Raw genomic sequence first — 25,043 nt, forward strand, 5'->3', positions numbered from 1 at the left:
GTATATAAAGCGTTTCCACAAGACCTGCTGCAAGAGATTTACAACCATTTTATCTACAGGGGACGTTGGGACATGTTTGATGTCGTTCCAGGGCTTGTAAGCCGAGCGGACAATGGCGCGGACCTCTCGTTTGAAATCAGAGGCTTTGAGGTCTTTCGAAATCTTCTCCCAGACAAAAGCTTTAGACATTGCGAATATGGTCGGAATGGCAGAATTATGTCGATTGGGCGTTCCGGTATAGTATTTAGTGGTCTGGGAGGAATACGATCGCTGGGATCCTCAAGAAAGAGAGCTGTGGGGAATAAGTGAAAACTGTTTTCAATTTATACTAACTCTGACGCTAAGCAACCCTTGTGTTGTGAAACAGATGAAAGAAACAGTGCATGGTTTGCCATGTGGACCCGGCCGTTCCTTATTGAGACGTGGCCCCGGTAAGACCGACATCACCACCAACACCGTCAATAGAGAAGGTAACTCCATCCGTACGGGACAATTCAGTCTTGAAAGGACTCCCCAGATCGGTACAACTCTGAATGCGCAAAATCTGAGTAGGAGATCAATACATGCCCACATGTAACGCAGAACTCAGGGATAATCATAAATAAACATGATATAATAGTGTATCGTTCGCGGCTATCATATATGACTGTATGTTCCTCTATCAGGACTTGCCGTGGAGCTGATTTACACTTAGGCGCTTGCACTAGTGTTGCCGCGGCTCGGCTTATCTCTGCTTAACACCAAAGTCGGGTTTGAGCCGTTTATTCCGACTGCACCAACGTTCAAAATGACAGACATTTCAATCCTCGTATTCACTCACGAGACTTATTAGTATCATCAGAAATTGTGTTCTTGTTCCTCCTACCCTTCTATCCTCGGCGGCTCAAAACCGACTTCGGTGTTAAGCAGAGATAAGCAGAGCCGCGGCAACACTAGCTGGCATGGACCGTTCCCAAAGTTTGACATCACCGGAAAGCACCGACCAACAGCGCTCACCTTGACAAGCGAGCGCTGTTCTAGTTTACGGACTTTAAGACACAGTGGCGGCTGGTTTATGGCTATTTCGGCGATCTCGGAGCCCTATTCATGCGCTCGAAGTCCCCAAAACACGTTGCCGGAGTCGGAACCTGTGACTTCAAAATTTCGTGGGTTTTCTTCTTCCGCTACAACACGCCCTTTGCGCTGAGTCACGGTCTATATCAGGGCTACTAACTCCCTTTCAGTGAGGTCCACAGCTACGAACAGGCGATATATAGATGACGCGACTGTAGCGCAGGTCAGCGCCTCAGTCTTTCCAGCGGTCCTCTGCCCCAGATACCCCAGTAACACCGAATCAAGACTAACACGTTAACTCGTTTCGATACAAATCGTTGTGTCGTGCGCTCCCTCTCCTGGGTATCTTTTGTTTCGGGGAAGCCTACTGCATCACTTCCACTGTTGCAGAAATCTATCTAATACTCCTGATTCTTGGTGTAGCGGATCTCGTTTTGCTATAGTCTTTTCAGTACTGCAAGCTAGGAGGTGATGTATGGCTCGTCTATGAATTCCCTAAGTAGGAGTAGCTGTCGTATACGTGTTTATGCGTGCTAACACCGCTATCTCACCCTCGGATGACCAAAAACATCTAACGTCAACTGAAGAATTTCCACTCATGAGACTTGAGCTCGGTCTCTCGGTCTAATATTGCACATCTTCACCTTTCGATAAAATGAATCACCCACTTTTTGCTTTCGAACCCGGTAGATGGGTCGTCGTCTCGTTTTCGTTATTTTGCATTTCAAGATTTCGACACATCTGGAAACCATGTATTATGGCTCCACTTCAGCTGAGATGAGTCTCGAAACTCTCTTCGGGATCCCAACCTCATAAAGTTGCTTCAGACTCGCCCTCGTTCGCATTTCCTTCCCAAATCGCCTCACGAGATTCTCTTGATCTTGTCACATCTTTTCTTTCTTTCCGTGAGATGCGACTGTAGTTGTCTTGCGATTCCCACCGTCTATGTGATAAGCCATATAATTCCTGTTCCGCCATTATATACTGATGATTGTCTTCTTAGCAGTGCAGACCTCTCCCGTTAGTTTCATTCGCTCCATTTTTGTTGAGATTTCTTTACTCACGCTTTCCGTACCAACGTGACAGCCTCTGACTTGACCAGCTCGACGCTTCAAAGCCGCCTTGACGATGCGGACGTGTACTCTTCCTGTAGAGCACGGAGCAATCACCCTGGTTTTGGATCCACAAGACGAAGAGAAGCGTGTTTGAGTAAAGCTCCCATTCATTTCGGTGAGCTCAGAGTGTTACCTATCTGGCTTAATTCGGGGCTGAAGTTGCCTCGATAGTAATTGCACTCTGACGCCCTTCAGGTCTCACACGTCTTCTCCAACCGTCATTCCATCACGCCCGGTATGTTACTATTTGTTTCGTGCCTCTTATCAGCCCTACATTAAAAATACGCGCCGCAGATTCAGTATTTTAGGCGGAGGTGAACATCACTGCTATCACACACCCACTGTATATCGTTCCAGAAACTGGTCAAGATGAGTGGCTGGGGTTGACGAAGTAAACAATGCGTCGCAGTGCTCGGATCATGATACGTGTCACCTAGTAAGCCCGCACTCGTCAGGGCAGGTAAACATCTGGAACGTGGACCTGGCTTACACCTGCTCCGCTCTCCGCCGAAGGACTTGATTTGATACCGAATATAATTTACTCAGTCCCAGAAGTTCCTGCGACTGCGAATCCTCAATGCAGTGATTAAGTAAGAAAAAAGTGAAGGTACTTTATATCTTTCCCATTCAGCGGTATGGAGTCGAACCATGCCACGTGTACAGGCGCCTCCCGTTCACACTACTGAGCTAACGTGCTGCGGTAGGAAAATCTGAACGGGACGATCGCGTGAGGTTCTGTGACTGGGTGAGTATATGTAGTAGGATGACGAAGCCATAGAGGGAGCCTTGAAAATCGTCTAGTTCCAACCCGCCCACCTACACCTTCGCAAAAAGATGTTCATCTCAAAATTGAGATGGGACTTGGTGCTGAACATGATCTTGGTGATGTCAAGATTGCGCTGAATGAGGAACGCACTACTGATATTTTCGATGAGCTGAAAGTCTTGGGGGCTTGGCCTCTTTCTTGATGGCAGAGACGGCAGTCGAGCTCACCACGTTTCCGGGTTTCAGTTTGCGTGGAATAACTTTAGCATAGAGACATTCAGAACACAAATTATTCGTTCGTGACAAAGCATTCGCGCCGAGACGTGCTAGAATTCGAGGTATAGTGGGTATACCACACATCTCGAAGGAAGATGGTCGACGGGTGTTCATATCGATCAAGATGAGCTCGTCAAATCTTTTGAGCCTTCAGAAATGGCGAATTGATTGATAAGTAAGCCAAGAAAAAGAGAAGGAAAAAGTGAACGTACCCAATCGATATATATTCTTGTGGCGCAGTGCAGATATCGGAGGTAATAAGGAAGTCTTGCTTTAGAGCGTTTCTGGCGCCTAGAAAGGAATCGAAAGTTGCTGATCAAGGTCCGAAATTCTTGAAACGCACGGTGAGGAAGTCTACATGCCTCCAATGCAGTGAGATAGTATCAAAAAGGAGAAAAGACGAGATAGTGCCCCTTCGGAAGGGAAACTTAACGGTGACAACAGGTGTCTTTCGTAGAAGTAGAGCACAGTCACATCACAAGAACACCGTCAAGGAGCCGAATAAGCAAATGCGGACTGCGCGGTATCACAGTACAGGCTTCGGTGTTACGTATCACAGTTCTTGGCTTAAAATCTCGTAGAGGACTTCAGAAGAGTGTAGTTATTGAATTTAATGCACATATATACAATCTAAGCTGTTGTGAGTTAGGAATGGTGTCATCAACGCAAGAGATCGACGTACATCGAGTACGCAAAGTAAACTGGTAGATGGTAGGCATGATTACGCAGAATGGTTCGTCGAGAGACGCTAGACATTGCATACAATGCTCTGCTCTCGTGCCTTATCCTGCATTGAGAATGTATGAGATGTAAGATTGTATGAACCCTGCAGGGTAACTTACTTAGAAAGAGACTACAAGACCGACCATAACACGTTGCGCATCAAGGCACGGAAAGTGAGGGCGATGTCCATGGGTACATGTATGCGGAAGAGTATCATCGAAATCGGCTACGTCTGTCCCGGCCCATGGAATCTGAACAAGAAACTCTGCAAGGACAAATCATGAGAAGGAAACAGCTTCGAAAACAACCACGGCTCACCATTCTCAATATCTCCTGGAAATTCCACCCTGTCATTTCGCTAAGATATTATACGAGCTCCGCCAACAGCCCGCTTGAATCAGCCAAGTCAGTGTTTGGCGAAGTTAATGCGCTGAACACGTACCTTGAGCTTTCTGCCGCCATTTTCCACGTTCTTTACCCAATATACGTGGACAAGATCGTCTCCGAATCTGTGCGTATCCAGAGAAACACTGTCGGAGGGGTCGATAGGTCGATGATGCGCGAGGTCGAGGAGATGATCAAGGCGCGGTTCGGAGTTAAGGCCGTTTCAGCGACCTTCATCAGACAAGGAGTAGGCGACGATGGTGTACTGATACTACAGCACGAAAGTTTTATCAGATAATGGCAGGGGATACTTAGGTTTCCCAGACTCGCCCGTAGTCAATTCCTCCGCCAAACCCAGCTAGCATGGACACCGGTACCACTGCGAGAAACTTGAAGCATTGAGCATCCGTTGGAAAATGCTCGACAGACGATATTGACAGGAGCAAGGGGCGTCTATACGCGAGATGGAGCCGTAACGCGAGAGGGTAGTGCCTGACGTAGGAAAGGAAGGAAGCCCCAGACTGTCAATCACGTTAACTGTACCCCAGACACCCCGCGCACCGGCCCGCGACGCGTCATCGGAGCTTCGGCACGTTCTGTTCCTGGATCTCCTCGTACGCCATTCGTTCCCCATTGTATTCCTTCAACAAGCATCAAACCTCTGGCTGTCCCCCAATGCATATTTAGACTGTTACTTGCTGCTGCGCTGAATAACGCTTTCCCCAACCTTCCTTGGCATGAAATCACTGCATCAACAGACAACTTTCAGATAAGCACTTTGCTATTGTTCTTGAGCCGTTCTTGGCCGGTCGGTCCGGAGCTGTTACTTGAACGCTCAGACGGAGCAGATACTGGTAGCCGTCAAGTGCGTAGCTCGTCATTATCACAAGGCCATCTTTAGCGATAACCATATAGCCATAGAAATTACTTCCTACTGCTTAGCAAGCCGTTATCTGGTCGCGACTCGCAGGCCTAAACTTCGTCACCTCCATGGAAGGACAATCAACGGTAGAGGATGAATACGAAAGGACAAGAGGGCGCCTTCTCAGTAGCACTGGAGAAGGATGCGCAGCCGTCGATGGGCTGCTTTTTCGAGCTTCATAGAAGACGTCAGCCAGTTGACATGGAGACGGAGATCTAGCAGGTAAGCCCATCCTTTTTCTATTACTATCAGTTATCGCCCTCGCTCACAGTGTTCAAGGAAACAAACCACAGCCAAATAATGACGAGTGCCCTTCCTACTCAACCGGATCTCAAGACAGATACAATCCCGGAGCTTTACAAAAACAGATGGACGGATGCATTACAAGCAAGTCCGCGAATGTGTCGTTCTTCTCTACACACTAAGCACCCTCTGAATTTAGACACGATGACAGGGGGTCGAGTTCCGCTTGTAGCTAGGACGGCGATCAGCCTCAACCTCGAGTTCAAGTAGCAGTGCGGCCCGACGATATATCTGTGGTCCGTCATAAAATCTCTCTTCTTTCCCCAAACTTACAGAGATTCTGTGAGTAGTAGCAAATTCGTTGCGGTTCTTAGTGCCCAACACGGGAAATACGTCGTCGCTGACAACGATGACGGACCAACGAAAGGCGTCCTTGCTCCCGATGTCCGATGTCGTCGCTGATAGGTCCTCCGCGTACTATGTCCGGGGACTATTTTTTGTTACCCCTCGCACTTGTACTTATATCCCATGCAAAGTTAGAAATACGGCCTTAATAACTCCGACTACACAGTATCATAGACGATCGGGAAACCGTCTAGGGACGCGGTGGTTCGAGTCCACTGGGCTTATTCACCGTAAAATCGACCATGTTTTTTCGTGCATGCCATGGGTCATCCTCGCAGCCGTATATTTTCTGTCGTACCATCTTGCAGATAAGAAGGAAACGCTCTCCCTACTCACATTGATCATGTATGAGTCATTCGATATCCTCCGCTCTGCTCTCATGTCAAAGTAGATCAATGGCGTATAATGCAGGCTGCGCATGGTTCGATTCCATGGGTCAGCTCATAACTGCTGCTATGGTTCCTTTTTTTTGCGGGGTTTTTTAGAGGATGTTGCTTGTAGAGATACTGATCAAATAATTAATACACCGTCGTAGATCAGCTGGACGGCTGGATCTAAGGCCTCGGTTCGACTCCGAGGGGTGGTGCTGTTGGAGTTCTTAGTGAATAACTTTTGGCGAGGTTTGTTACTTGCTCGTTTTTAAATATTTGAATAATTGATTCGGTTTGCGTCAGTATAGCTGGGCACCTACCGTAATCTAACAGTAAAGAAGTAAAGGAGGTGTTTATTGATAACTTGTGCAGCGAGGAAGAATCAGCATCATTGTCAGCAGAAATTTTTGTTCCCGATAAAGAAAACCGTGGCATCTCGACACCAACCCATTCGAGCGTATTGGTCTGTAGTCAATTCCACGTCCGTGTTCAGATTATAAATGGTTCCATCCTCTTTCGTAGTGAAGACGTGCTCCAAATCATTGGTTTCAGGTACGCGGTTTTGACTGATTGAAAAGCTGCTATAGATCAATGGCAGGTCTAATCTTGGGAAGATCACAGTTCGATTCCGTGTAGTGACACTTGATCGTTGAGTCTGAATAAATCGGGCACTATCCTTTCGACACCGAACTTGGACATTGATACGTGGAGGTACAATCATCTTTGGTTCCCATCGTCGTACGCGGCACATCTCATTTGCTTTCCAGGTGGAACGTATCACCGAGGACATGTAACAGATGTTCTCATTTATGACTATGGGATTAGACCCTTCTTTCGGTTATTATTTCGCCGGGTGAGACAAGCTCTAAGCTCATGCGGTCATACTCGTAAAAGCATGAGATTATCCTTCCACCTTTATTCGTGGTCATGTTGCTGCAGAGGTCCCCAACCGAAGATTTGACTTTAATCCCGGAAATCTGCGGATTGTGAAGGAGCCCATTTATATTTCATGCTTTACCTGTGTTATGGCCGAAATGGTTTCCCATGAAATGGACTACTATGCGACATCAAATAAACTTTGCCTATCCTGACTGTTGCACAGGTCAGGCTAGCGTAGGAGCGTGGTATTCTTCCATCGCTCCCCTCGTTGATTAGCGGTGGGAACGTTTCTACAAGGGGGATAGTTCAAATTCGTCTGCTGGAAATTGCCTTGTGTAATCATTCATTCTTGAAGGAAATAGATATTTTTTATCTTTGGTTTACAGGTGTCACGCCGTTCATTCGCTTTCTTGTTCATTTCTTCCTTGAATACATTCATTCGTGAGTAACTAGGTAGTGGAGGTGGACTGCTTTCCGGTGTGATGCTACGCAAAGTGCGAGTTGCCACAATGAATGATTATGGCAATATGTCCGATTTTATCCATCCGGCTGAATAAAGAATAAGATTCAGGTGGCATTCGTGGACTCACGATTTGGAATGAAACGCTATCTACCTTGGCGCATAGTTCCACTATCGATTCGAGTGAGCGGACAAGGAGAATTCTACGCTTGTATTTGTGTGTGTGCTTTCAACTGCGTTTGCATGCATTCAACTTGCAGGCCTTGGTGTGCCTTCTGAACTGATTTTTCCGCATCACGTACTCACCTTGGGTAAGGAGCGTTGACCTTTATATCTGGGTCACCGGAACAGGGATATTGATATTGAGTATTGAGGAAAGAAGTCATGGCGAGGTAACTTGCTGGAAGGAATACACTGTCAATGGTTCGAATCCGTTGGTTGACAAATTATAAATGAGTCCATCAATGGCGAACTAATGTTTTTTTGCACGCCGGACCTCTGTGAGTTAACTGGATAGCAGATACGTGAGCCCTGCGTGCCATCCTGTCGACTAGGATGAGTAACAAGATTCTTACATTCTCTGAAGTGGTGATCACGGATTTGTAGGTTGCATGACGAGGTAGATATGTGCCATCGTAGATTAGTGGTAGGCGAATTCGCCTATTGAACCCCGGTTCAAGCTCGGGAAATGGATTGGACAGTAGTTTCGATGCTCTTTTTGTTCGACATCCTGGCGACTTGGGAGAAAGCGCCGTGTAGGGCCGGTCCGGACTTGTTGATTGCCGATATTTGGAATTTCAAATTTCAGCTTTCTCTTCTCTCTCTCACCCCCATGACCGACCACGGTTTACTTCGGTGTCCTGTATAGGCACCGTATCCTCTTGCTCGACAGCTTCAAAGTCGCCTATATATGATCGATGACACGGTCGCATAACGTCTCTCCTTTAGAGCACAAATCAATCAACCTGGTACCCACGAGGGCAAGGGCGGAGATGAACCTGGTTGGGTAAAGATACGTTCATTCAGGTGAGCTCAGCTTGTTCCCTATCCCATTACTGAGGCTGATTAGATAGCGATTCAGAAGCGGGATCGCCATCCTCCTCAATGTCGCTAAAGTCGGCGCGTAGCGTACTCCTGTTTCTGAGCACGGAGCGAATATACCAGTTTTCGGATCCACGAAGGAAGCGAGGGTGCAGAGTAGCATGGTTGGGTAAAATCGAGTTCATTCTGGTGAGCTCAGACAGCCACCTATCTACCTTAACTCCTTGTTGAGATTAATTTCAGATAGCAATCTTTCACCGGCATCTCTAATCCTCTCCATTTTCGACCAGACGCTCGTCAGGGTCCAGCGCATCGTCATCTTCGGAGACACGTACTTGGCTTGTGTCATCCTGTTGTCCGATCAGGTCAAGCTGGGTACATAGTCTCCATCTCGTCTGCCTTATCAGCCTTATATTAAAATGTCGCTCCGCAGACTGCGTATATTAAATACCACACTGGAAGCTGTTCACGATGGCATCGCTCCCGTGTCAGATAGCTCATTCGCCGCCTTTCCAGTTATTGTTCTTTCGGTCTCACCTGGCGTTATAGCAAGCACTCGATGTTTAACTCCTTCGCTGAAATGAAGACTGCCCTTCAGTTCCACGCACGCTACGTCAGAGTCGCCCCATTGTCAGCAACATTCTCCGGATCCTTGTTTGTAGTTTCCACCACTACAAACCAACGCCACATTGCATGTTGAAGCGCCGAGGTCATTAAAGGCCGATTCTTGATTGCCGATGTTACAATTTGGCTGGTGGCCGGCTCCGCCCTTCGATTAATTAACGTTTCAACGCCTGGCGCAGTACCCTCAGGGCCCTGTTTCGCGTCAGCCCAATTTACTTCGGTGCCAACAACTGACGATTGATCCTTATACGTGTACGACCCTCAACATTCAACGTTAACGGTCTTGCCTTCATCGACCGAGCTTTTTGATTCGATGCCGATTATTGCGTGGGAGAGAACTGAACGGCTGTGATTTCTGGAGACCTGGTACGCACAAGATTGACGTCCGCCTTAGTCTCTCCATCTTGATCAAGCCCAGACGACCGCCACCTCTTTGATGTCCGCCAATGCGCCCAGGTAGTTTCTCGTGGCCTTGACCTCGCAGATAGGCACGTGTTTTCTCCGCTGGACAGTGGATAATCTGTTACTGGGTACAGGTTTTGCGCAAGCTGAGGGTACCTTCGATCTCACTTCACCATCCCATGGGACTAGATTTCCCTCAGACTTCTCCTGATATCGTTCATGGTGTCTCCGATGTTATCGGGCATGTCGTTATCTTCTCTTTCCGGCATGCGAAGTTGGTCTGGGCGCGCTGTGCTCTTTTTATCGAACGTGATAACACGCACAAGGTACAAACCGCTACTTGCAGGCATAGCACGGAAAGGCCACCTCGATGCGAAACCGTAAACCAGAACATCCTTCACTCCTTGCGGCGTGTCCACTGATGTTTGCTAGTTTGGCAGCAACTGAAAATGCACGGACGCACGTGTGTGACAGCTGGATGCCAAACGTCAGTCCTGGATAACGCATCGTATCCCCACCACGATAGAATTGTTCATCAAGAGGAAGAAGTGTTCTAGGATTTCTTGGGAACGCGGCCTAGGCCATGTTATGAGGTAGGCCAACGCCTTTTTGCTGAGCTCCTATATTTATACCTCCCTAAGCGGAGCAGAGGTCACTCGATCAGAAGCTCTGACTCTAGTCTTATATCGTGATACAGTCGCCTTCGTTTCGTTTGAAGTTCTCTCCTAATGATTAGCCGTGTTTAGCGAAAGACGTGACGACCTTGTATGGCGAGTATTTTTCCTCCTTATTTAAGCGCCACGATGCTCAACTATACCAAAGGTCTGCTCGTTCCTGCAAAGAATGCGTTTCCGCCGAGGACAATGTTCTAGCTCTCAACTACACCTCTCGATGATCCCGGAATTCGCTCTCCCTGCAGTTTATTTAATGTGATCTCTCGTACCTTCTCGCTTTGAATCCTCGTAGATCTTCATGCCGAAATCTTTCACAGGAGGCTCTGTGTATTTATGTTTCTCACAGAACAATATCACCTTCTAGTGACCGCAGCTATGTCGACTGACTAGATGTAGACGAATGCTCGTTTAGATCAATGACAAATCAACCCTGTCGAATGATTTCTGGTATTGCAATCACTTTCGGGACGATCACAGTTCGGTTCCATGAGGTGACGGCTGAGAATACCCTTTTTGGGACGTTGAGAAGAGATAACCGTTCCTTCTTTGACGGAATCTGTCCTGTTTAATTAACCTCTTTGTAAAAGGTCTCTGTTCTTCCGTTCTATACTAAAAACTCATGAGATCAACAATACGACTGTACATACGTACTCAGAGAACCGCGGCGCAGCTCTCAAGACAATCCTCCTCCCGAGTCAATCGTCAATTCCCGTGTGTTGATTAAAAGCAACACCACCTTCCCTCCTTTGACGCGAGGAGGTGCTACCCGACATACCTTCCGGTTTTTTTCCCCTAGGCGCGTGTAAAGGAACTGCAAGACCGCCATCATCGCTCACCATCCCGTACAACGAGCAGCTTCTGTAGATCAATGGGGGATCAGCTCCGTTTCAAAACCGTCTCGAGTTCTGTATACTTCCGCTGAGATGGTCGCGGATCAATTCCGCTTACTAGCAGTGGCTGACAGGCTCTTTCGTGTTTTCGAATGAAGAGAGGTTTTCAAGTACTAGTAATGGGTCATCCCATCAATATATTTGTCCTTCTCGTAGCATTGAAGCGCCGACGGCTCCTCAAAACGGATAGTAGATGGTGTTGCATCATAAGAAATCTGATCGCCTGTAAGATAAATGTGCTCTCAATTTTAGATGCTCACTGTACGTATGCATGATTCCAAAATACCACTGTAACATTGTGGAAAACACAAGAACAGAATATCTGTAACCATCACGATGGGAATTCGTTCCGTAGCCCACAAGGCATTACACCGTCTTGAGCTCGACCCCGCACATTATTAGTTTAACGTGTTTGTATCACCGCTGAGTTCTTACTAGGGGTCATTCATTGTATCGACCATATGAAGAATTAATGAACGACGCCATGGCTACAAGGCTATTCGATCGCTGGTAGGGGGGGGGGAAGTAAAACCAAATCAGTCCCGGGACCTGATAGAAAAAATGATATTCACCCTGAAGTATTGGTTCCGCCGTCCCGCTAAGCAATTCCACATAAGCAGAAAATTAACGTAACTCAGGGTGGCTCATCCATTTCGGACCGATTCTACCATCCTAATGGTATTCGTGCCTTGGGAATTCGGGATAAAAAATTTAAAGAGGTCTTCAGGGTCAGCATCGGAACAAGAAGAGGGACATACGATCTTCGGACGTGTACCTGCTAGTCCGAGTCAGTTTAGCAAATAAACCACGTATGTCAGGGCCAAATAAGTCACCGTCCGGCTTCGCATTATTGCTCCGTTTGCCAATGACGTTGCGGCTGTTCCTTATGCCACTCTGAGAGTACCTGTTTAAGATGAAGAAATGAGTACCTCCGAGGAAGGGCGATCACGACTATGCTGGGCAGGACAGTGGAAAGAAAGTGGGACTTAAGGTGACATTGCGTCGACTTCCTGAAGGGGTGTTGCTCATTGTGTTAATATTGAGCCTTTGCACTAGGCGGATATGTATCTGTTCTGAATTTCTCTGCCTTCTGAAATTCAAGTGAGTGATGCGAGGGCAATCATGCAGCAAATGTATGTTACCAGATTGGGCTCAGATGATTGCCAACGATGAATAACGGCGTCTTCGACTCGCCGAGAAGTTCACCGCGGATACAGGCGAATGTTCAAAGTGTTCTGGGGCAGGGTAGGTTAGTATCTGCGTTCTTGATTCCGGGTTGCCTGACCTTTCAGGGTAAGCAGACAATGTTCCTGATTAATTAACATTTGTACAGGGTCATTGATTCAAAAGCGTTCAAAAGGCGCTCCGCAGAAAACGTGATCTAAAAAAATCAGTGGATACAGATAACATTCACGGGAATTGGACGCAACGAATGAAAAAGCCAACGTACTTTGTACTAGAATTCTGTTAGTACAGGAGTCATCCTTGATTGCGTGTCTGTCGTATGCGTCGAGTTCACGAGCCGCGGCTTGACGGACATGGCGGTTCGGAGGAACTTACGTCAGCCGATTATCATCATTCTGGGATCCTACTTGATAACCGGACGGCGACCAACTCCTATTGGATTCCTAGCCGATTCTATAGAGAGCAGATAGTCTGGAGGCCAAGGATGAAGTGCTAGGTTATCTGTTAGGCAGCGTATCCACTTACCACTCAATAATATTGATGTCTTAAATAAAGGTTCCGAATGGATGTTGGGTGTATGGGCGGCGCTTCTTCGACTTGAAGAGCATGACTGCCAGGAAGGCTAGAATACCCCGTCAGTTTTCGGCCTTCCTCTGCTCAGCAGGCATGAGATTGTGAGGAAAATATAGTAATGATCACATACAATGTACGTATGGACCATTTGGACCACAATATGGTGGAGGGAATTCTAGCAGTATTCGTCGGAATCATTTCGGTATTTCTCCCATTTTGTGAAATTGACTTGGCTGGCCAAGTGGACAAAAGTAAAGGACCTTAGCGATCGAGCAGATACATAAGCAGCGGGAGAAGTCGTAGAAGCATATCTATGGATGAATCAGGAAGCGAGTGTGTATATATGACGAAGTAAGCACAAACCATGATTAGTGGCAGTCCCGCTTTACTCACATATAATCTTTGGGCGATCTCAGAAAACGAAGAGGATTGCGGGGTCAGCCCTATCAATTTCCCGCTACCGATCTCTGCCAGTGCTTGCCGATCATTTCCGTGACGCTAATAATCTACGAGGCGAAAGCAGACTCGTAGGAATGCAAGGTGGAACCTGTCCTAGAATCATCTTCTCACATAGGTTCACAGCAATAGAAACAGGACTCACAATCCTGATAATCGTGAAGACGTATTAACGGCCACGGGCTTTGAGGTGTCTTCCCAACATAACGACCAGAACGCTAGACCTAGAGCCTGGGTAAATGAGCCGGAGAGATACTTACAGAGATGCATGGTCAGAGTCGCATCCAAAGTTCCCACACAAGCCATCATTCGCCATATGATAGCATCACGGCAAGTGATATTGACAGTGATGGAAGAACGAATGTCAGGTGGAGAGTTTTGCATCCACCGTAGCGACCGATTCTATGCCATGTATGGTGTGAACTCCACCCAAATCATGGCTGGGAACAACGAAGCTGTGTGATGGAATTCGGGGGTACTAACTAGAGTATTTGGCAGGCTCATCGTAGTAAGACTTGGCATAGCGGGTTCGGAGATTACCAAAATTTGGCCAAAATGTGAAAAAGTCAACTCGTCAAAAGAGACTCACAAATAATATGCTTCGCGGTAGGACACATCCTGAGAGCACTTTACCACACCAACCAGGAAGGTCTAATAGTAGGTAAATCATGCGCTTCGTTTGGGCTACCAGACTGGGACTCTACGTACGCGAAGGTAAGGCCTAGGCTAGTCTTGTGGGGATAAGAGATGAACCGTGAGTGCGAAATGTACCATCATGGCAGCTACGTACCTGATACGGATGGAACCTGTCTAATGATCCTTCTTTCCCTAGTTAGTTAGGACATGAACAGTCCAAGGATGAAAGCGGTTACATCTGGATTAATACCTGTATGAGATATCGGCGGTGGAAGCCGGCTTGCTCATCCTTTATGGACTAAACAAACTGTAACGCTTCCAAAATTTGTCCTTGTGCGGAAGTTTAGTCTAAATATGGACTTTTGTTTCAGAGCAGTCAATCTTACAACGTCTCGGGGAGTGGCTAGAAGTCAAGAGGAAAGAGACCTCATAGGGCAGCCTATTCTGACCAGATGTAAGCGTACCTCCGCGGAGGGTCATCTTTAAATTGCGATAATTAAATGACGTACGCGGAAAGAAAGTGTCAGTCGTTCATCTGGACGACATATGCTGTTTAGACGGGCATATCATCTTCGAACCTGACGGGCTAGTAAACATCTGTCAATGTATGATTTGAAAAAGAACCTTCCGCATGTATATCTATTAATGGACCTCTATGCATATGACTACAATGTGGAAATGCGTACGTCACTTTCATCTCGTTTCTTCTAAGTCGAAATATAGCTACCTGAAGTCGAGCCTGGGTAGGGCGCGTATTCAATCGATCCTGGTAAGAATGTTGGCCGTTCATCCCGCCGCGCAGTCAGCACATGGTACGGAGGCACAGACATATAGTATGGTGGTCATATCGGTCATACCTTGGTTACCGATGCGTGTATCGGCGGTGAGATTTTCCGTATTCAGAATGGCGAATACTCCGAACCGTGTAACCCACAAAATAAAGCCTGGTCTCTTTCGTAAGATGATTCCAACAGCATGGGTGGCAATCGTTACTACGGCCATCATTGAGCTTGATTGAAGTGACCATCGATAAGAACAACTGAATACCAGAGCCAGATTTCTGGAACATTTTTGCAACTACAAGAATGACATAGGCCCGCCAATGATTTTGCTATTTAATTCCGTCTACTGTCACGGTTATGGTACCGCCGCATCACAATCTGGTATTGACAAGTACGAGAAGAATCCAGTCCTTCTGCTGGGACACAGATGGTGATAATAATCTTGACTTCGTTGGAGGATAGCGGGAGCTGTTGCAGAGGAACAACTGACATCTGTCATAGCGCGACATGGAAAATGAGTCGCGATCCGTTTCGCTGGGATGTTAATGCTGGAAGATGGGGCTAAATAAATATTGGAGGGTACCTGAATGTACCTAAACGTAGTAAATATTCTATTAGGTATCTTCGTGAACATGCTAGAATTTCCGCCCTAAGATTCTTTAATCGTGTGTGCTAACCTTCCCTGCAGGCGTCAGCGGACACAAAAATAGTCCTTCTCTTCTGCTTACGCCACTACATATTTCAGGACGGAGACGTCTTGATATGAACAAGCCGGCAAATGAATGATGGCCGAAGGGGATGTTGCCAGAATTCTTCGCCTAGAGTGCATTCAGGAACTTACCAAACTGCGTCCTTTGCTGCGACATTAGATCTGCGTGTCAACGCTGTCACACCAACATGCGGATTGAAGAATCTCGCTTATGCCGGGTCATTGTGAAGCCATTCGACCCATGGCCGTGAATTTGTAAGTCGGGCCTGCATTTGACCTAGCTGGATAACGTTTCTTGAGAAAGAGGGCCAGGAGAGTGAGTGAGAAACAAAAATGAAAAACTCGGGGACATCGCTCAACGTGTATACCGCCGAATTCGTGCCTTTGATCCCGGTATCAGTAATCCATTTCTCGCTACAAAACCAAGCAGAAATAAGGAAAGGGGAGGATTAGGAAACGATGGAAAGGGCTCAAAGAGCACCTGTCCAATGACATTTGAAGACTATAACTTGAAGTAGTGGTAGACTTCGCAGTTGATGAAGATACAAGTGCCTAGCCAGATGGCAGCTATCACTTTCCATGGAATGGCCTACGGCTTACAGTGTAATGTTCATTCAGTTCGATTATCCCGTAAGCGCAACAGCCATTGGTTACGACCTGAAGAGATCATCAGCGTTCAGGATCAAAAGAAAAACAGGCTACGTAACTTGACTTGCCCTCTGTTCCGCTCCGTCATATCAATTTGTTCCCCCCTGGCTAGCAACGCACTGAGCTTCAATGATGATACTCATATAATTCTCTAAGCTCTGGTATATTGTTCATTGTTGAATCTCACATGGACTCCATTGTTGCTGTCACGACTTTTGGCAGATGGCGGAACTGAATACAGGGTACGTAGCTGCACAGTGAGAACCTCATGGATTTTCGTGATGTTTAACTGAATCCCCCGGAAACGGCGAATTTGGCGGGTGCCCAACTCCAAGCTTCACATTCGCTAAAGATGAAACGGATACCTACTGAATCTGTGAATTGCCGGCGCTTCACTGGCAAATCCGCTGGCCTTGGAGGTATAATTAGCGAGTCAGCTGGAAGATTAGTCTCTGGGAATGTACAATTCAATTTCCAGCATAGACTCCTGGAGGACGTGATGATACCCTATAAATAACCAAGGGATGGGCACGGTGCGCCGTTTTACAGGTGTTCCCTCAAGTTCCCTCGGACGTGACTTCCCTACCAATTTATACATACGGTGAGGCATTACATTACGGAAGCCCCCACAGATAACGCAGATAACGCATCGAATGGTGGAAGAAAAACTTGGCTGGGTGAGAATGGATACAGAGCCTCTTCGTAGCGAAGTCGTCCGACGTGATGCGCCACCTATTATGAAAGAACTTGGACGTCAGTAGACTTTCGGAATGCAGAATCATATGACGGAATATCAACCAGCGTATCAGGAAATCATAACCGGGAGATCTGCAAGGTTCTTCTCACGGGTGACTTGCCGCGTAAGTATTACCCTGGCAGAGAAGGGTAATCAGGAGACTCTGAAAGCTGTGATTGTGGCTTAGCCGTGGGAGGTGCAATGGTGAATACGACACTGCGAAAGGGTGAGTTTGTGATGGTCACACAGTGTTCGAACTGATGAAAACAGACAGATGAAGGATCCCTTCCTTACAGGAAGTAAGAACATGCCTTCCATCGGCTCATCGTCCCTTGCTTGCAATGACTGCTGATTCTCGGAGAGAACAAACTAGTACATAACCAGATGATACCCATGCTTACCACCATACCCACTTGCAATGGCTGATAACGCAAATGTTTCTCTCCCCAGTATTCATGAACTGTTCCCAGGCCAGTTCTATCGTCCTGTAATTTGTCACACCGAGTTAACGGCGTCTATTTTGCAGACCACATGCTGCGCGTCTCGCCCGAAATTCGTGTGAAGGGCAGTGCGCCCCCGACACTCATTCCGTCTCACCCATATGTACCTCCCCAGCCACTACGCAAGCCCTCGCCCCAGGCCACCCGTTCACACCCTGAGGCCCTACCATCGCTTCTTCACCTCCAGTCATCGGACTCAGACGAAGATGAAAGCAAGAAGCATATCTGCACCTTTTGCAAAAAGCGATTCCGTCGGCCCAGTAGCTTGAATATTCATATCAACACACACACGGGTGCTACGCGTGAGTTTATCAGCTTTCCATAGATATACTATATTAAAGGCTACCCACGAAGCGTATCGATGCTCACTTCCCGGATGCGGCAAAGAGTTCAACGTCAAGTCAAACATGCTCAGGCACTATCGCAGCCACACGAACCCTGTCGCAACTCAGTCTTCTTCCTCTCGCTATGACTCTCCAACTGCGAATCCTTACCCTAATATCCCCTCTTTATCGGCCACGTCCTTCGCAGTAGAAGGACAGGACCAGGCTAGAGGTCAGGTTCAAAGCCACCCTTCGCGATCTTGGCATGATGGCGCACAGATGGAAAGAGAGAGGCATTATCAGCGTCGTTATTCGGTGAGTAATACTCGTTCGCAGCGAGACGAGGATGAGAGAGATAAGGAGATGGATGCAAGTCGTTCCTATGCGAGACACAACTGAAGTGCCGAAGTATGTATGGTTCTTTTCGTTCCTAATAATAGGTTGGTACAGAAAGATGATTGATCTTGGGCTCGAGCATGCCTAATAGTTAGGTCGGTGCATGTAATACTTGTAATGCTAAATTATTTCCCAATGCAGACAAGTTACTATCTGACAAACTCACCATTCCAGATGGCTCAGAATCAGAGAGAGCACGAGAAAATTCAGGCACGGTCGGAAACCTAGCGGGATCGACTTGATACCTTGGGTACTAGGCGACCCGGGATGTAGCGCCAGTGAAAGGAGTGATTGACTCACGTTGACTGCACGTGCATGACGCGTATGTGGCTAATCAGAGCCGCGGACTTTGAACTTGAAAGTCTAATTTCTCTATCAGATGCGTGAGAGAGCCTATCGGCCAGGCGTATCACGTACGTTTCTATTCCTAGGGTCCTACTATATTCCTTCCCCGGGCTGATCTCGACCCTGTTTGCCGTCGAATGAACGCTAACTTCGGAACATTGGAAGGCAGATTTAGCAGGTGAATAACCCCCTCGCGTTGCCTCTTACTTGGAGGCTGAATCTCTGATTGACACTGGCGCAAATCAACGAACCGCACGCTCGTATACAATGACGGTAGCCCACTTACAATACGAGGGCTATTATTTGGTGACTACCCGTTCGCCACAGAAACCCATTGAGGTTGCGATGCACTCAACCTGGAAAGAAAACACGCTCTGTCAATACCGATAGCTAACTTACATTGTCAAAGAATCTGTCCCTCTGTGTATATAGATTCAAAAAACATACAGAAGGCTCCGCGATGAGATATATTCCCTTGTGATTCAATAGGGACGTCTGAGCTCTGCGGTAGTTGGTCAGCGACATGAACACTTGTGTACAAGGAGGGTATTAAGCCGCGTACAGAGTATAGCTATTGGACGCATTACGAGGCAGCTGAAGAAGTTCTTTAGGTGGCATCCGCCTTTCCTGTAAGAAGGTGAACTGCAGGAAAGCAAATATTCAAGGATGATACCGGCATTCTTATTACGGGGAGCTGGCAACCAACACGGTGGACCGAGGACTTCCAATAAATCAAAATAAGAACCCTAACTGATGTGGGCAACTAGCACCGTACCATTTACCACGAAAGTCGTAGAAGAGATAAATCCGTGAGGAGTATGAACTGAACTGTCATTGGCCTGAACTGGGGACGCGCCGATGCAGTTCAACGTTGGGAACGATCAATGCATTTCCCTGATAAGCGAGGGAATTGCATCAAGTGGCATACAAATAGGCGCCTTGCACGATAAGCCGAGGATTGCCGTAGGGACGGGAGTAGAAGATACCAGCCCAATACTCCACCGGGAGTGAGAACAAGGCCGTATGGAAGGAGTGTCGGCCTCGTAGGGCAATGTCAGAGAATAGTAATAGAGAATGGAGCAGGCACCGCATGTTGATCAGAAAACAAAAAGATAGGACGGCGAGTACCTGGCATCGGGATTCGGAGCGAAAGAGGGTCGTCGGTGCCTTGATCAGGAACCAGGAAAGTCGGCAACAAAGATAAGGTGCCCTTCGAAAGACAATGCGCAACACTGGTGACAGGACTTAACGAAACGTTCCAGTACGACGAAAGTACAACGATACTGGCCGTGCGCTGTCGAATGGTAAATGACAAAAAAAGATACCGGTAATCATCACGCCAGCCTATCGGCCTGAAACAACACAATGTAGCCGCCAAGAGGTTCGGAAGCACTCGCAGCTATTTCGCTACCGAAAATGATGGTCACCGCTCACCCGCCTCGATAAGATACCCTAGTGACCGTAGATCTCATACACACTGGAGAACAGTGCCATCGAATCTTTTCCCAGAGATTACTAGACATCCTCGTTTCCAATATGGATTGCGATGACGCGAAGCGATTCCAAGAGCTGTTGTATGCAGTTACCGGTGGCGAGAACGGAAGAGATTATATAACACATGGCTATGGTCATTTTCATTTCTGACTTACCGACAGGTTGTAACTCAAAACCTTTCTTCGCAGACAAGATAGAACGAGTTGCGCACACGGACTGGAAATAAATGTGCAAAGTGGCATTAAATATGATTACCGATGAGAGGGATTCGAATCGACAGGCATATTCATAAGAGTATTAGGGCCAGATCTCTCGTTTATCTATGATAGCGGCTCAGCATGATGAATATTTGTATAGAAATGAGCTTACCAGGGAATAATAAATTACAATCGAAGGTTGACAGCCAAGTGATCCTTGATACGCTCCGCTCGGAAAGCAATCACGCTCTGTAAGTAAAGTGAGGCGGATAGCAACAGGAACAAAAAGCACACTGCTGCACGAGGATGATGCTCACCTCAATATGAGCCGTTGACGATCGAGATAACGCCTCTCAAAGAGACTAGAATAGGGAGACTTTAATATATGTTACTGAATCATGAGTATTTCCTACCGAGGAGTCGCCTCACTACATCGGCAGCAGAATGAAGACTGTCGGTCAATATCATCAATTGTTGATAAACTGAACGGCGAAACAGAAACATTTTCGCTCATCCAAGTGATACATCCTTCGAAAAGAAGCGAAAACTGTCTTCAACAGACAGAAACAGGTCCAAGGAACAGCCAGGGATGCGCTCCGTGTGTCAACGTAAACGCCTAGTTAGAGTTGAAGGTGACATGGATAATGGAGAAGACGAAATAGTACGCTTACTGTGGAATATTCCCTTATCATATACTGTTCAAAGGATTCAGATAAGGAAGCAACCATGGGAATTGAAGGCGACTGTACTATAGCGTGCCGATGCCCAATATTGGCATCGTAGTTTCTAAGCGAGGCGATCCGCAGTGACAGGATAATTGTCGACGGACACATGCTATTAGTGCGTATTATCAGCTTCTGATGCAAATATTTAGCATCGGAGAAGGAAGCGGAGCTGATCTACCTTACGAATTGAGGAACGTCATGCAACGGTTGCTGTCCTTGCCGTAATGGAATGAAAGATAAACATCGGGAGAATCCCATACGCAATAGCGGACCATGTCTGAAGGAGCGTGATGAATAAAATGGAAGAGACAGTCACAGTTCACTTTTCAATGAAGAGCGTGGGTGAGAATAAAATTTTGCATTGGAACGATGGCGACGAGGAAGCCGAGGAAGTTCAATATTCTGGTGCATGGGACGGGAGTTATGTGCTATCAGGAAGGAGGATCAGCGTCTAATTAAACTTCAGCTTTTAGAATAAGAAAATTCGACAGATATACACTCACCCGTCAGGACAGCACCAAGTCATAACACTCGGGAATCCACAAGAATCTGCCCGTAATGACCTCGACGACTCATGCAACTTGCCCGGTTGTCTAAGCGACAATTGGAGGACGTATGATAGAATGTTCACGATTGGAACTCCGAGAATGCTCTGCGGGAGTAGAGCATGTATCTGGTCGGGTTTTGGCGACGAGGGGCTTCGGCGGGTGGGCGCTCGCTCGCCGGGGCGTCTTGTCATGCCTCGTGCGGGGGATTGGTGCGGAGTGTCCTGCTAGGAGTGTAACGTTGAGGCGGGATGGTCAAATGAGCCTGCTGAGTTTTGAAATTGGCAATCAAGGACTTGGCCCTTAATGGGCATGGCGAATTTGGGGTGTATGCGATGCGTCTGTGAGCTTGGACTTCCGTCGACCTCAGAAACTGGACTTGAGAATTGTCCTGGAGGGATATCAAAAGGAAGCGTGATGGCATGTTAACCACCACCTAGAGCGCGGTAATTAACATACGCAGTCTGCAGCGCGATAAGACGGACGAGACGGATACTAACCTGCCCTGGCCTGATCGGATGACGGAACGGGACTAGCTGTGCAGGTCCTTCGGAAAAGCTGACGACGCGTTGGACCTGGCGTTGACGAGCATCTGGGCGAAGAAGAGGGATGACGATACGAAGATGTCATCCAGGAATCGCCACCTAATCACCCTCAGTAACGAGTTACAGCGGTTTTCATAATTATGTGGAATTCCGATTTTGAAAAATTATGTGGTCGTATTTGGATCGCAAGGCCCCGGCCCTTTCTCTTCCCACCACTGTCGCGCCGTGCGACGACGGCACGACAGTATTGTCTATTTTACGATGTCTATATTGTATTTCTGAAGACCTCAAGATGTTTATCAACTGCATTCTGCAGCCTGCTCCTATGACATGGCATATAGCGACGTTGCACTCTTCAAGCAGGACTCCAAGTGAGGCAAAACCTTCAAGAATCCAGCCTTTGTCATTCTGTGCTTACTCCATATACGAAAGTGGCATCCTCAAGCACTACATGCTGCTATACTCATCAATTAATATTGTTGGACCTAGCATCTCCATATCCAGGTGGTATCAGTAAGCTTCGGTCTCTTGACTTTGTCAGACTCGACGTCTGTCCTGTGCTGGCAATCCTTTGGTATTAGCAGCGTACTTTGACCTTACTACATGGGAAAAGGTCTTTCATTGATACATCCTAATCCAACAAAGTATAAGTGCAGTATAAGGTACATAAATGTGCTTTTTGAATGTAAACCAGTGAAATCGTGTCAAAAGGCGGAGCGCTGCGCGTACCGGGCCGACATGCGGTGCAAATAGGACCACATAGATTTTCAAAACGGGAATTCCACATAATTATGAAAACCGCTGTAAGCTGGATAGGAAACAACCTGAGCTCACCAGAATGAAAATATCTTTACCCAACCATGTTCATCTGTGCTCTCGGGGCCTTCGTCCATACCAGGTTGATTGATCTGTGATCTGCAGGAGGAGAGATACTATGCGTCCATTTCATCGATCATCGATAGGCGACTTTGAAGCGGTTGAGTTACAGGATATGGTACGGATATAAACAATATAAGTGAATAAAAATCACCGAGGACGCAGCCAACAAAGTTGACCGTGTTGAGGTCGGGCAACGAGTGAAAGAGAGAAGAGAAAGCCTGAAATTTGAAATTACAAATACCGGCAATCAACACATTTGGATTCCAGACCGGCCCTAAACTACGCTTACTAGAGGAGCAACAGAGGAGCACTAATCTTACAGCGCTTCCGGAAAATAATGAGAATCGACAGAAATGACGTTGTCATGTTTGCTGTGTGAAACCACCTTGTAAATACTCTTTTGGGTATATACATCGTTGAACCATTAGCCCTGAGCCGTCTAAGAAGAAGAGACGTCACCAAATGTGTCGAAGGGTTATGACCAAACTGAGTAAATATATCAGACTAATCGGTCGATGTAACTGATGATGCCATTTTCTGCCATTCCCATTATTTTCCGGAAGTGCTGTAATGTCCAGTCCATTTCCCAGAATTGATCCTCTCATAGAAGGCAAAACCCCAAGACATCAGAACTCGATGAATGTCATCTATCAGGAAAGCAGGATTCGGGTGTCCACTGTCAAGTTGAACTTTATGATGTCCGGCATGCAAAAATACGCCTGATAACAACTTCTTTCGTAAGGATGCAAAGTTGGCGAAGGGTTCCAAAAACGTTTTGCTAAAGCAGTTTCAGATTGCTTGAAGACGGATTCGAACCATCCGGTGCACCTTCACAGGTTTTACCGCTCATCCAAGAGGTCGACACATCTGATTCTCTCTTGTGAGCTTACAGACGCCGGCAACCAAAATTTGACACCTTGCTGAAACTAAATACCCAACCCAAACATTGTGATTAGACCGACATCTCAGAATTGACCCGTATTTGGCCTGAAACCCCATCACATTACTTACCGGAAGCCTATTGGAGGAAGATGATATAGCGTCAAAATTCGTGCGGATCATTCGGCATCCTTGAGATACCTTGATGAGAAAAGGTGTTCTTTACTACACATGACCGCATGAGAGGAGAGGAGAGTCCTACACTCGTGATGAGAACATTTATCCGCATATGAGGAGGGGACGTCCTATCGTACGCGTCTATGCTGCGGATTCTTAGTATGCAACGATAGCAAAGCGACTTTCTTGCTCACCGCTAGCGTAAAATAACACATTGACAGTCTTTACCAACTAGATACGTGAAAAAGGTAAAAACTGTTAAGAGGAATAAGCAATCGCAATTAGTGAACGCGCCTGTACCTCCGTGTCAAAGATCGACGTCCCAACTTGCACTGAGGGCTTTGCTTTCCGCAACGACATGGGCATTGTCAGTGGGCGTATGATAGCTTAAATGGTCGGCTTCTGATGGTTATAATTAGGGTAGGAGGAGAAGAACGACAGAAGAACTGATCCACAAGTGTTAGCCACTAACTCTATCGACTTAGATCGTACTAGGATCGCTACTTGCACTTTGGTAGACGATGCTCTAGTAAGTCAAAGGCGATGAAAGTCGATGGGACAGATAGTCATGAAGAATGGAGTTCGATGTTAGGTAGATTAAACCTTAGCCAAAGCTGGGGTTTAGACCAGCTGAGGCTCTACTTAAATACACGCTTGGTAACTAAAAATAGTACTGTGGGAATGCGTCCGTCGTGATCGCAAACGAGTAATCAAGATGAGTAATATGGAAGAAAAGAAATGAAATGAAAAGAAAAGAATAAACCATAACATTACCCCCTCCTTAAGACTCATTCGTCCCGAATGAGTTATCAGACTCCCATTCCTCGCTGTTGGATGTTGAATGTCGTGATTCGGAATAAAAGGATGATGCGTCGGTATTATCTTCGTCCTCCTCGTCCTCTTCTTCATTCTTAATGTTCCAATTTTCATGGATACGTTGGAGGTTTTGAAGGTTTACCTCCTCCTCGGTGTCATCCTCTGCTTCTTCCAACACTGGTACCCCGTCTGCTTCGTCTGTTGTCACTTTCGGCCATTTGGCTTCGATAAATCCCCTTTCTAATTCTGGCTTGAACGCTCGTTGCCAGT

General features: G+C 46.9%; 3 protein-coding genes across 3 annotated transcripts; all 3 read left to right on the forward strand.

Annotated features, from left to right (window-relative positions):
• Positions 1–5,576: 5,576 nt before the first annotated feature.
• EV420DRAFT_1138043 (uncharacterized protein) lies at positions 5,577–6,482 on the forward strand. The gene is made up of 3 exons (XM_060466012.1): positions 5,577–5,777; positions 5,832–6,231; positions 6,278–6,482. Exons 2-3 carry the CDS (start codon positions 5,891–5,893, stop codon positions 6,369–6,371), a joined length of 435 nt encoding a protein of 144 aa, XP_060323485.1. The 5' UTR covers positions 5,577–5,777; positions 5,832–5,890; the 3' UTR covers positions 6,372–6,482.
• An 8,342-nt stretch (positions 6,483–14,824) lies between these two features.
• On the forward strand, positions 14,825–15,145 carry EV420DRAFT_1582374 (uncharacterized protein). Its single transcript, XM_060474702.1, has one exon. It carries the CDS (start codon positions 14,853–14,855, stop codon positions 15,093–15,095), a length of 243 nt encoding a protein of 80 aa, XP_060323486.1. The 5' UTR covers positions 14,825–14,852; the 3' UTR covers positions 15,096–15,145.
• A 1,811-nt stretch (positions 15,146–16,956) lies between these two features.
• On the forward strand, positions 16,957–18,337 carry EV420DRAFT_1138235 (uncharacterized protein). The gene is made up of 4 exons (XM_060466013.1): positions 16,957–17,178; positions 17,223–17,422; positions 17,479–17,754; positions 17,807–18,337. The coding sequence occupies exons 2-4, from the start codon at positions 17,371–17,373 to the stop codon at positions 18,172–18,174; spliced, it is 696 nt and encodes a 231-aa protein (XP_060323487.1). The 5' UTR covers positions 16,957–17,178; positions 17,223–17,370; the 3' UTR covers positions 18,175–18,337.
• Positions 18,338–25,043: the final 6,706 nt, after the last annotated feature.

The sequence above is a fragment of the Desarmillaria tabescens genome (assembly GCF_030435595.1).
Source record: "Desarmillaria tabescens strain CCBAS 213 chromosome Unknown EV420scaffold_79, whole genome shotgun sequence".
NCBI classification, from domain to species: Eukaryota; Fungi; Basidiomycota; class Agaricomycetes; order Agaricales; family Physalacriaceae; genus Desarmillaria; species Desarmillaria tabescens.